The 13,830-nt window shown below is 51.0% G+C and overlaps 1 protein-coding gene across 1 annotated transcript in view; it reads right to left on the bottom strand.

The window, feature by feature from the left end:
* Positions 1–625, bottom strand: part of TNPO3 (transportin 3) — a gene marked incomplete at its 3' end in the record, with an annotated part of 28,439 nt that extends 27,814 nt beyond the window's left edge. The window contains exons 1-2 of the mRNA XM_014960738.1: positions 557–625; positions 157–357 (exon numbers count right to left, since the gene is read on the bottom strand). Coding sequence (XP_014816224.1) covers positions 157–357; positions 557–625 — 270 coding nt within the window. The remainder of the gene's footprint in view (positions 1–156; positions 358–556) is intronic.
* Positions 626–13,830: the final 13,205 nt, after the last annotated feature.

The following is a 13,830-nucleotide window of genomic DNA, read 5'->3' as shown; positions in this document are numbered from 1 at the left end:
CTCAAAGCTGGTGACTTCTCCAAGGAAGGGCTGTGATACCACTCCCAAATCAGCAAATTAAGACTGAAAAGTCCAAGATTTTCTACCCAGAGCAGGCTCGGAGCCTTCCTCACTCGGAGGTGTCCATGGAGCAGCTTCTGCCCACCTCCCACCCACCTGGGTGACGATGACCGGCGACAGGTCCTTCAAGTTCTGGATGTGGGAGAGCAGGGAATCCCGTAAGGAAGCGTGGGAGTCGGTGGGGAGTTCATAGAAGGAAGTCTGGATCTTCATCTTCATGGTCTGGGCCGCGAAGTAGCAGGACTCCACATCCTGACGGATCTGCAGGAGCTGGTCCGAGATCTCCCAGGCGTGGACCTGGAGGGGAAACCCATCAATCAGCGAGTGGGCAGGGGGCAAACTCCCCCAGATGAAAACGCATCCTCTCCCCATAAATACTCCTACAGATGTCCCCAAGAGAGGCCACGCCATGTCACCATCACCACTCGGGTGGTGGGGGCTGGCTAAGGAAGGTGACCACCCCCTCGGTGCGCTGAACGTGGAGATGGGGTCCCACCACAGACCTGGCATCGGAGGAGGAGCTCAGGTACCACCATCCCTCCCGGAGAGCGGAGCTGATGCCCATCCTTGCAGTAAAGAGCCATAAAATGGGCTTTTTTTGGGGGCTAAGGAGGATAATGCACCAAAGAGCTTGGAGAAGAGAAGGCACGGAGGGCAACCATCCTCTGCCCAGTGGCCACCTGGCTGGTAGAAGACCAGAAGCCACGAAGAGAGGGCTGGGTGAGCCAGAAGAGTTGGTGGGCACCACCAGGCAGACCCCGTGCCACCCCCACCGAGATGCCACAGGGGGGGACAAGCACTTTACCCCCCACCCCCCCAGGAACCAACTGCCCAGGGTTTGGTGGGACAACGAAGCCACATAGGGAAGGGAAGCCACCAAGTGTCACCAAACCCCACCAAGGGACGGCGGGGGCCACCAGCGGAGCACAGCTTAGGAAGAAAACCCTTGGATTTGGGGTTTCTTGTTAAGGAAAAAGATCTTCAAAGAACTCAGATGATCAATAAAATCATCTTCCATAATTACTAAGAAAATCACTCCATTGGACCCCAAAAAGCTCTCTCTGATAGAAAAAAAAGCTCACGGGACTGGAGGATGGTGGATATTTCTAATTTTTAATGGTTAGTGGACAATCACCACAGAGGACTTTATATAGATGTATTTATATATAAAGTCTATCCAGGTCCAACAGCACAGCAAAGGAAACGATTAAATAAATTAAACCTTTAAATATATTAAAATAAAAACAGCAAAAAAGGATTCTGTCCATTTGCCTTTTAAAAAATGCACTTTATAAGCAAAAAATCCCTTGTCACTGGTACGGGGGGGGATGATAAGGTTCTTCATCCACCTGAAGCTGCCAAGAGGAACACAAATCCCAGGAAAAATAAAAAAAACAGACAAAAAAAAAAGCCATTCCCTCTAATTCACCTGTAAAAACTTCAAAAGGGGCAGCAGGAAAAATTTGGAGGAATTTCTGGCGGAAACGTCCCCAAGGATTTATTTATACTCACAGCAGGTAACTCCCAAGCCAGTAATAAATTTAAAAGCCCTATTAAATTAAAATAACCGCTAATAAATTCTAATAAATAGTTAGAATCACACCAGACCCTCCACGACTCAATTAAAAACTTTCCCCACTGTTAATAACGAGCACCTATTTTTTTCCAGAAGTTCAGAATTGAGCAATTCCAGAGGCGGCGGCAAAAAAGGGGGGGATTCGGCGTTAAAGCCCCTAAAGAGATTCTAACAAAAAAAAGGACCCCAAAAATCAAATCCAAACAAGCCCCAGCTCCATTTCAGACCCGTCTGGAAGTCGCTGAGTCAACAGAGGTCACCTAATTATTAACGGGTTGGCGGTCGCTAACGACCGGCGGTGGAAAAAGAAGCCGTAGGGTGTTGGGAATTGATATAAAAAAAAGAAATAGAAATTTCCAGAAATTAAATAATTTCATCTCCCGCAGCCCTCAGACAGCTCCAATGGGGATTACCTGGGCAGCCAAGCCATATATATTATATATATTATATATATATTATATATATTATATATATTATATATATTTCCCCCAAATATAGGGGGAAAAAACCCACCCTGGGTGCAATATTTAATAAAAAAAGCGCAACCAAGCACTTCAGATTAACATTATTTTGGGGAATTTTTTCTGGGCACGTGACAAGAAAATATTCCCAAGAAGAGAACGATTTTAGGTTCTTAGGGTTGACCACCAGACGGCTAAAAAAAATTTAAAAAAAGGGATTTAAGAACATCCTGCAGAGCACCAGAGCTCGTGGGGAGGACCAGGAGGCACTGGGCAAGGAGGATCTCCCCAAAGCAACCCAAATCGTGGGGATTTGGGGGTTTTTTACATCAAAACTGCCTTCCTACCCGGAGCACGTGGGTAGGGTGGGGGGGACACGGCTCCTCTGCAAGCCCAGAATCCAGCCTTGACCTGGAAGTTCTGAAAATCTAGGTTCTTTCCTCGTTTTCACCCACCACGAGGAGACTCGGCTCCGACGGGGCTTCCAGAGATGGAAAATGATGATGACAACGTCCACCTCCTCGACCACAGAGAGGGGACAACCCCCCGAGGACCTTATCAACCCAACCAATCTTCACGTCCCCACCCAAAGGGCTCTCCCTGGAGGCACCAGGCTTCTAGAAGCGGCTAAAAAAACCCAAACCCAACCCAAAGAACGGCCGCAGAAACGTTAATTTGACATTTAATACCGGGCTGAAAGAGGAGTTGGGGGTTTACACACCAGAGAAGAGTGACATGAAGAAGGCGAGCCTGGGGACCTTCTCCACACAAAGAAAAAGCCCTCTCCACACACACACACACAAAAAGCAGTATTTCTTTCAATTTTAACCAAACGGGTAGAGGAGGAGGCGCTGGTTTAGAGACGGCTCGGAGCCTTAGAAGCCCCAGAAGATCATAATGGAAAACATCTGCAGAACCATCAGATGCATTTTTCATCATTTTGCCGTTGACTTTCTGAAAATCCATCGCTTTTCCGCGAGGAAAGAGGACTGACGCCACGCTGGTGGCAAGCAGAGGATGGAGATCACCAGCTGGAGGTGGTCATCTCCTACAGAACCGTTAAGATTCATGAACAAAGCCCCAAAGTAGGAAGTTTTAAATAAATAAAAAACTTCTTCCAAGGTTTTTAACAAGCACCCCTTGCCCAGACCATCCACACCTACATCAACCCTTGCAACCACACACTCATGATGACACCATCCCAGCTCTGACACAAACATGACCTTGATGCAAGAACCTTGATGGGAAGAGCTTCATCCCTTGAGTTGGATGGAGATGGAGCCGGCAAGACGGGTCCTTCCTGGAGAAAAGAAGAGCTGGGCGGTTTGCAGCTAGAAGGAAGTTTGAGAAGGACCTCAATGGGAGGTTGGAAACCATACGAGGTTCTCAAATCCAAGAAGCGTTGCATCTTCTGCTCAGAAGACGAGTTGCCCAAGAGGATTTTAGGTAGGAGGACACATCTATCAGCCTTGGTGCACAACCACCTCCCCAGCTCCAGTCATGGGCCCGATCCCCCAACCATGGCGTGTCCACACCAGGAATCTCCAGGAGAAAAGGGACCATCATCCCTGCAGATACCTCAGCTGTTCTCCAGCCCACACAGAAGTATCTCCTGCTGGCACCTCATCATCTTCTGGCCCCAGTACTACAAAGCGACCATCCACAAGGGAAGGAGCTTACAGCAGGTAACGTTACAGCTCCTGAAGGACATGGCCAATCCCACCACCTACTCCTCCAGCTGGCCCACCAACTGCCAGAAGCAACATCAGTTCAGCTGAGGAGACCCTGAAGATCATGGAGATGGGGAACTGAAATGGACACCACAGATTTGGAAGGATGAGGATTGGACAAAGAGATGAAGAATTGGCCAGACATCTCGAGAGTTGCCATCACTTGGTGGAGCGTGGCAGGAAGCATCCCCAAACATCTGCACTTGGCTTTGACCATGCAGAAGACACAGGAGTGTCCTGCAGAATTGCTCACCACATCCCGTTGGAGCAGAACATGAGGCATCAACAGACTCGAGACCACCCATTCCAGCCAGAAACCATCAATGACAAGTCTTCCTGGAGAAGCCAACTTGGAGAAAAGGATCTTCCAGTCCATTCAACCCCAGCCAGCGGAAGAGCCACTGGCAGGACAGATCTTCCAGCCTTATGGAAGCTAAAGCACCAGCCAGAGAAGCTCCAAACTGAAGGAGCCTACAATTTTATGGACCCTTTTTTAGACCAAAGCCTGGTTTGAACCATAAAGTTGTGAAAACAAGGGAGGCTTCATGCAGCCCCAGAGCGTTTCTCTTACACCCTGGCCTCCTGGCAAAGAGACATCAGTGTCCATTCTCTGCTGAAGTGGTATCTCCAAAGTATGATACACCCAAGGTGGTCATTCCCAAGCCAAGACAGTTGGCCAACCCTCTCAGCTCTTGAGGAACCCCTGCCCAGGGTCTCCTACAGGCTTTTAAAGGACAGTTCTAATGGACGTCACTGCAGCGAGCTCAAGAAAGCTTCAGGAAAAGGGAAGACGTTCAAGGTCAAGTCTTCTGTTCAACAAGACTCTGGAGACGATTTAAGAGGTCTGGTATCACAGAACCACAGAATGATGTGGGGTTGGAAGGGACCTCTGGAGAGCACCCAGTCCAACCCTCCTGCCACAGCATGGTCAACCAGAGCAGGTCCCACAGGAACATCTCCAGGGGGACACGAGGAACCACCCAGGGAAACTCTGCAGAGACAGCCAGAGCCACCCGAGAGGAGCAGCCCAGAGAGACACCTCCCGGGAGCACAACAGCTAAAACCACGTCAGGAAACCTGGGATTTCCATCAAAACCAACCTGGACAACACGGGCAAGAGCCCAGAGAAACCCAAGAGGAGCAAAACAAACCCCAAGACTTTCCACGGGCAGAGAGATCCCTCTTACGGGGCGGTTTGCGATATTAGAAAATCAAAATAAGTCCCAAATGCTTCAAGCTCGACTTTTGATGGGGCAGTTGGTGAACATTTGTTCAGTTGGGTGAAACCCATCTTCTTCACCCCCTCTCGTCCCCCACCCATCCCTCATTCTCCCCCCTTGCCCCAAGGGCTGACCAGGAACTCCTCGAAGCACGTTGAGAAAGGATTCTCTAACAAAAACACACACACTGCATTAATTGTGGCATCGTTAATTAACACAGTGCAGAAGCCAGAGCCCCAAGGCCAGGCTGGAGGGGGCTTGGAGCAACCTGCTCTGGTGGGAGGTGGCCCTGGATGGGCTTTAAGGTCCCTTCCCACCCAAACCATTCTGTGATTCCATTACTGAGAAGGCATCGGTGTCCACTGAAGATTTTGGGGGAAAAGCAGCGAAAAACCACGTAAAACAGAGCCATCAAAGGTGCTGGAGCTGCCCAGCGAGCAACACACCCACACAAAGGGAGAAAGGATGGGCTTTGGGGGGGGAGAGGAAATTAAATCACCCCCAGGTGAACCACCAAGAGGGACCAGATCCATCTCCACCAGGACGACGCCAGAGAACACACGCTGACTCCCAAACTGAGCCAAAAAGCTAAAGTTTGGGGAGAAAGAAATGACTTAAAGGGTTCAGAACGGAAGAAATGGGGCTTCCCATCCAACACCAGGCTGGGAGGGCGACACCAGATGGCATTTGGGGTGACCCCCAGTTGGGATGACCCCTCGTTGGGGTGATCCCCCCCCTGGATGGGAAGGTCCCCAGTTCAGGTGACTCCCTCCAGTTGGGATGGCCCCCAGTTGGGGTGACTGCCTCCAGTTGGGATGGCCCCCAGTTTGGCTTACTGCCTGTTGGGGTGACCCCCAGTTGGGATGAACCCCACTTTGGTTTACTCCCCCTCAGGATGGCCCCCTGTTGGGGTGAACTCCCCCCCCTCAGGTTGGGATGGCCCCCAGTTTGGCTTACTGCCTGTTGGGGTGACCCCCAGTTGGGATGAATCCCAGTTGGATGGCCCCCAGTTGGGGTGGTCCCCAGTTGGGGTAACCCCCACCACAGGTTGGGAAGGCCACCAGTTCGGGTTAATCTCTCTTGGGGTGACCCCCAGTTGGGGTGATCCCCCCAAGGTTGGGATGGCCCTCAGTTGGGATGAATCCCTATTGGGATGATCCCCCCCAGTTTGGATGAATCCCAGTTTGGCTTACTCCCTGTTGGGGTGGCCCCGAGATGGGATGCACCCCTGTTGGGGTGGCTCCCCCCAGGTTGGGAAGGCCCCCAGTTGGATGGCCCCCAGTTTGAGTGACTCCCTGTTGGAGTGACCCCCAGTTGGGATGAACCCCAGTTTGCTTTACTCCCTGTTGGGATGGCCCCCTGTTGGGGTGATCCCCCACCCTGGTTGTGACAGCCCCCAGTACGGGTTACTCCTTGTTGGGGTGACCCCCAGTTGGGGTGACCCCCCCCGGGTTGGGGTGGCCCCCAGTTGGGGTAACACCCCCCTCCTCGGGTTGGGAAGGGCCCCAGTTCAAGTTACTCCCTGTTGGGGTGACCTCCTCCCCCAGTTGAGATGGCCACTGGTTTGGGTGACTCCCAGTTGGGGTGACCCCCAGTTGGCGTGATTCCCCCCCAGTTGGGGTGAACCCCAGTTTGAGTTACTCCCAGTTGGGGCTACCCCCAGTTGGGATGATCCCCCCTGGTTAGAATGGCCCACAGTTGGGATGAACCCCAGTTTGGGTGACTCCCAGTTGGGATGAACCCCTGTTGGGGTGACCCCCAGTTGGGATGAACCCCAGTTGGGGTCACTCCCAGTTGGAATGAACACCAGTTTGGGTGATTCCCTGTTGGGGCGACCCCCAGTTGGGATGATCCCCCCTGGTTAGGATGGCCCCCAGTTGGAATGAACCCCAGTTTGGGTGATTCTCTGTTGGGGTGATCCCCAGTTGGGATGACTCCCAGTTGGGATGAACTCCCCCAATTGGGATGAACCCCAGTTTGAGTTACTCCCTGTTGGGATGAACCCCAGTTTGGGTAATTCCCTGTTGGGGTGACCCCCAGTTGGGGTGAACCCCCCCAGTTGAGATGAACCCCAGTTTGAGTTACTCCCTGTTGACTTCCCTCAGGTTGGGAAGGCTCCCAGTTGGATGGCCCCCAGTTTGGGTGACTCCCTGTTGGAGTCACCCCCAGTTGGGGTGAACCCCAGTTTGGCTTACTCCCTGTTGGGATGGCCCCCTGTTGGGGTGATCCCCCCCCCGGTTGGGACGGCCCCCAGTATGGGTTACTCCCTGTTGGGGTGAATGCCAGTTGGGGTGACCCCCCAGGTTGGGAAGGCCACCAGTTTGGGTGACTCCCTGTTGGGGTGATCCCCCCAAGTTGGGATGAACCCCAGTTCAAGTTACTCCCAGTTTGGGTGACTCCCCCCAGTTGGATGGCCCCCAGTTTGGGTGACTCCCAGTTGGGACGAACCCCAGTTTGAGTTACTTCCTGTTGGGGTGACCCCAAGTTGGAATGAACCCCAGTTTGGGTGATTCTCTGTTGGGATGACTCCCATTTGGGACGAACCCTTGTTGGGATGAACCCCAGTGGGGATGAATCCCCCTTAGTTGGGATGAACCCCAGTTTGGGTGACCCCCAGTTGGGATGAACCCCTCCAGTTGGGATGATCCCCAGTTTGGGTGACTCCCAGTTGGGATGAACCCCCCCAGTTAGCATGGCCCCCAGTTGGGGTGAACCCCAGTTTGGGTTACTCCCAGTTGGAATGAACCCCACTTTGGGTGATTCTCTGTTGAGGTGATCCCCAGATGGGATGAACCCCCCCAGTTGAGATGAACCCCAGTTCGTTACTCCCTGTTGGGGTGACCCCAAGTTGGAATGAACCCCAGTTTGGGTGATTCCCTGTTGGGGTGATCCCCAGTTGGGATAGACCCCTGTTGGGGTGACTCCCAATTGGGATGAAACCTTGTTGGGATGAACCCCAGTTGGGATGAATCCCCCTTAGTTGGGATGATCCCCAGTTTGGGTGACCCCCAGTTGGGATGAAACCCAGTTTGAGTTACTCCCTGTTGGGGTGATCCCCAGATGGGATGAACCCCAGTTCGTTACTCCCTGTTGGGGTGACCCCAAATTGGAATGAACACCAGTTTGGGTGATTCCCTGTTGGGGTGATCCCCAGTTGGGATGAACCCCAGTTTGAGTTACTCCCTGTTGGGGCGACCCCCAGTTGCCTGATGGGGAATGAGGAGGACCCAACCCAACAGTGTGATTTTTCAGTGTGAGGTGGCAGGTGGATGGTCAGCAGAACCTGCCCCCCCCAAGTATCAACCAAATTTGGGGTAATTACCCCCTCAGCACCCCAAATTAATGACTTCCGAGGCTCCTAACGATCCTCACCTGGACACCTCGTGGACATCTACTAATTAATCCCTAATTGGAAATGATGGTATTTTTGATCATCTGGAACTCCAGCACCTGACCACGGGGTGTTAACAATACAAATTGCCAAAGAGACAATAATTTAACCAGTCCCAATTTTCACCAGTTTGTAGCTTAATGGGTGGCTGAGCGCTAACGATGATTGGGACACACGTGGCCCAGAAGACACGTCTGACTGTCCAGCTCCCAACCCCTTTTGGTCAATCCAATTAAGTCCTTAATGAAGTCCAGTTGTTCTTCCAACCCACAGTGCTCAGTTGGCCAATGCCACGATGACCTGGGGCCACCATCTGAAGAACCTGGTGGTGCTGGCTTGGTGGCATTGACGCCTACGAGGTCCTGTCCCCATGGTGACCAGACGCCTTCACCACGGCACGTCCTGGACCTTGTCTACAAATGTAATAATTGACTTCCAGCACAACCATCATCTTGACCATAATGAGGAGTAGACTTTCTTCTGGCCTGGAGGTGTTGGTGTGCTAATCAATATTGCTCTAATTAATCTAAACAAATCAAAGATGACATGAACGCCATTCAGCAGCACGTCACCAGGAGCCTGTCCCTGCTGACACCAGTTGACACATGGCCATGATCTTGGGCCATCAGACCCAGGAGCACAGACACAATGTGGTTTAGTGACATCAACCTGGGTCATATTTTGTATCAGATCCCTGTGGGTATTGAGGTCTTCTCCTCCTCAAGCAGCAGGAGGCCAGAGGGATCCCAGGAACACTCTGGTCTCACTCCTGGTGACCCACAGGGACGCTGTGGTCTACTGCTGATGACCCCCAGGGATGGTGTGATCCCAATCCTGGTCACCCACAAGGATGGTGTGATCTCACTCCTCGTGACACAGAGGAACACTGTGGTCTCCCTGCTGGTGACCCCCAGGGATGGTGTGGTCCCACTCCTGTTGACCCCTAGGGATGGTGTGGTTCCATCCCTGGTGACCCTACAGGGACTCTGTGATCTCACTGCTGGTAAACTCACAAGGATGGTGTGGTCCTACTTCTGGTGACCCACAGGGACGGTGTGGTCCTACTCCTGGCGACCCATAAGGACGCTGTGATCTCCCTGCTGGTCACCCACAAGGATGGTGTGGTTCCATTCCTGGTGACCCACAAGGATGGTGTGGTCCACTCCTGGTGACCCACATGGATGCCATGTTCTCACCACCAGTGACCCCCAAGTGGCCATAGGCCAAGGGGTGGAGCATTGGAGCACCCATGAAGGTGACCCATGGACAAACACCAGGGGAGGAGGATTCCCCCTGACCTGGGGACCTCTCACAACCTTGACCGACACAGCTGGGAGCTGGGGACATCCTTAACGAGCAGAGACACCACACTAACGAACCAGCCAGCTGGGAAGGCAGAAGGCAGCACCTCAAAATGGTGGTGACACCTCAAAATGGTGGTGACACCTCAAAACGGTGGTGACACCTCAAGATTAACCGTGGATTTGTCCATCCAAGTAATTAATCATAAATACCCTTCTTGCTTTATTAGTGGTAATTTGGAATAATTAGTAATATTCAATATGTATTTGCTTTTCTGGTAGTAATTTCTAATAACCCTCTTGGTTTAGTCGTCACTACTAATTTATAGTCATCTGTAATAAATCACAGATTGCTAATAGCAATTAGTAACAGTAATTACTAATCTTTAACACCACTATTCATCAGTATTATTACTATTATTATTATTAGTCTGCATTATTACCACTAATATTACCAGTGGTAATTACTAATATTAAGAGTATTTCATACTACAGCGATAGCAGATAATAACAGTCACTAATAACAATAGTTATTGTTATAAAATAATAGTTATTGTCATAAAATAAGCAATCTTAATTTTAATTAAGAAATTGACGGGCACAAAGCCCCCAAGTCCTCGTGTGCTGGGACCCACAAAGCCCCCAAAACCCCATAGTTTTGGGGGTGCTTTGGTGGAACCCTCCTGCTGGAGTGGGACATCCCACAGTTGACCCAGGGACACCCTTGGGGGGCAGGATGGAGGGACCCCCATCACCAAGTGACCACCCAGGAGCCGACCACCCCCCCACCAAAAAAACACCAAAAAAAGGGTTCAAAAAAACCTCGTTACCTTCCCAAAATGAGCTTCTCTGCAGGAGGTCTCCTGGCCAGATGGACCATCCCTGGGGGGGTCACCGGGGACGGGGATCACCTTGGAGGTGACACTGGTCCATCACCCACCAGCCCCACTCCTGGAGCGGCTGGACGAGTGCCACCCCCCTGGCACGGTGCATCCTGTGTTTAGATATTTGGATATTTATATATTTATGAGTTTGGATATTTATGTCTTTAGAGATACGTGTATTGGGATAGTCAGATATTTAATTATTTATACCAATATATTTGCTTTATTCTTGTTTTTTTAATATATATATATATCTATACGCACTTGCTTTTTTAGGGACTTGGAGGGGGAGGAGGGGGGAGAGTATATATATCTATACGCACTTGCTTTTTTAGGGACTTGGAGGGGGAAGAGGGGGGAGAGAATATTATTCTATTCTATTCTATTCTATTCTATTCTATTCTATTCTATTCTATTCTATTTCCATTCCACTCCATTCAAATTCCTTTCCATTCCATCCCAATTCCTTTCCATTTCATCCAAATTCCATTCCATTCCATCCCAATTCCATTCCTTTCCAATACATTCCAATTCCATGCCATCCCAATTCCTTTCCATTCCGTCCCAATTCGATCCAAATTCCATCCCATTCCATTCCGTTCTTTTCTATTCCATCCCAATTCCATTTCATTCTTTTCCATTCCATCCCAATTCCATCCCATTCCTTTCCAATTGCATCCCAATTCCATTCCATTCCATCCCAATTCCATTCTTTTCCAATTCCATACCAATTCCTTTCCATTCCATCCCAATTCCATCCCATTTCCATCCCAATTCCATCCCATTCCTTTCCAATTGCATCCCAATTCCATTCCATTCCATCCCAATTCCATTCTTTTCCAATTCCATACCATTTCCTTTCCATTCCATCCCAATTCCATCCCATTTCCATCCCAATTCCATCCCATTCCTTTCCATTCCATCCCAATTCAATTCTTTTCCAATTCCATCCCAATTCCTTTCCATTCCTTTCCATTCTAGTTCCATCCCATTCCATTCTAATTCCATCCCATTCCTTTCCAATTCCATCCCGTTCTATCCCAATTCAATTCTTTTCCAATTCCATCCCATCCCTTTCCATTCCATCCCAATTCCATCCCAATTCCATCCCATTCCTTTCCAATTCCATCCCATTCCATCCCAATTCAATTCTTTTCCAATTCCATCCCAATTCCATTCCATTCCATTTCCATCCCATCCCTTTCCATTCAATCCCAATTCCATTCCATCCCAATTCCATCCCATCCCTTTCCATTCAATCCCAATTCCATTCCTTTCCATTCCATCCCATTCCTTTCCATTCCATCCCATCCCAATTCAATTCCTTTCCAATTCCATCCCAATTCCATCCCGTTTCATCCCAATTCAATTATTTTCCAATTCCATCCCAATTCCTTTCCATTTCATTCCATTCCAATTCCATCCTATTCCATCCCATTCCATTCCATTCCATTCCATCCCATTCCATTCCTTTTCACTTCCATCCCAATTCCATCCCATCCCATTCCATTCCAATTCCATTCCATTTCATTCTTTTTCACTTCCATCCCAATTCCATCCCATCCCATCCCATTCCATTCCATTCCATTCCATCCCAATTCCATCCCATCACATTCCATTCCATTCCATTCCATCCCATTCCATTCCTTTTCACTTCCATCCCAATTCCATCCCATCCCATTCCATTCCATTCCATTCCATCCCAATTCCATCCCATCCCATTCCATTCCATTCCATTCCATTCCATCCCAATTCCATCCCATCACATTCCATTCCATTCCATTCCATCCCATTCCATTCCTTTTCACTTCCATCCCAATTCCATCCCATCCCATTCCATTCCAATTCCATTCCATTTCATTCTTTTTCACTTCCATCCCAATTCCATCCCATCCCATTCCATTACATTCCATTCCATCCCATTCCATCCCAATTCCATCCCATCCCATCCCAATTCCATTCCATCCCATCCCAATTCCATTCTGTTCCACCCCAATTCCGTGATGTCCCCTCACGTTACGTGCCATTATTCTCCAAGGTCCCTTCCAATTGAGCCACTTCCCGTGTTCCGCGTTCCCTTCGTTCCCTTCGTTCCCTTCGTTCCCGTTCTATGAAGTTATATATTTTGTCTCAAACATAAACATGAAAACCATATCAGGGGCACAGCTGGGGCACAGCTGGATGGATGGGGCAGATCTCGTTGGGGTGGGGGCACAGCTGGATGGGGCATGGATGGATGGGGCAAGGGCACAGCTGGATGAGGCAGCTCTCATTGGGGCAGGGGCACAACTGGATGGGGCACAGCTGGACGGGGCACAGCTGGATGGGGCAGGGGCACAGCTGGATGGGACACAGCTGGATAGAAGGGGCAGATCTCATTGGGGTGGGGGCACCGTTGGATGGGACACGGATGGATGAGGCACGGGCACAGCTGGATGGAGCAGATCTCATTGGGGCAGGGGCACAGCTGTATGGAGCATGGATGGATGGGGCAAGGGGCACAGCTGGATGGGGCAGATCTCATTGGGGTGGGGCACAGCTGGATGGGGCACAGCTGGATGGATGGGGCAAGGGCACAGCTGGATAGAAGGGGCACAGCTGGATGGATGGGGCAGATCTCATTGGGGCAGGGGCACAGCTGGATGGGGCATGGATGGATGGGGCAAGGGGCACAGCTGGATGGGGCACAGCTGGGTAGAAGGGGCAGATCTCATTGGGGTGGGGGCACCGTTGGATGGGGCACAGCTGGACAGGCAAGGGCACAGCTGGATGGGGCACAGCTGTATGGATGGGGCAGATCTCATTGGAGTGGGGGCACAGCTGGATGGGGCACAGCTGGATGGGGCAGATCTCATTGGGGCAAGGGCACAGCGGGACTGGACACAGCTGGATAGAAGGGGCACAGCTGGATGGATGGGGCAGATCTTGTTGGGGCAGTGGCACAGCTGGATGGGGCACAGCTGGATGGATGGGGCAAGGGCACAGCTGGATAGAAGGGGCAGATCTCATTGGGGCAAGGGGCACAGCTGGACAGGGCACATCTGGATGGATGTGGCACATCTGGAGGGACGTGGCACAGCTAAGCAGGGCAGGCACACATCTGGCCGGGCCCCAGCTGGGCAGCGCCCAGGCGGGTTTGGCAGGGGCACAGCTGGCGCCGGGGCACAGCTGGGTGACTCACAGCTGGATGGGGCACATCCCATCCCA

The sequence above is a fragment of the Calidris pugnax genome, unplaced genomic scaffold, assembly GCF_001431845.1.
Source record: "Calidris pugnax isolate Ruff unplaced genomic scaffold, ASM143184v1 scaffold490, whole genome shotgun sequence".
Classification (NCBI taxonomy): domain Eukaryota; kingdom Metazoa; phylum Chordata; class Aves; order Charadriiformes; family Scolopacidae; genus Calidris; species Calidris pugnax.
The sequence above is the reverse complement of the archived record's forward strand: the minus strand, read 5'-3'. Positions and strand labels throughout refer to the sequence as shown.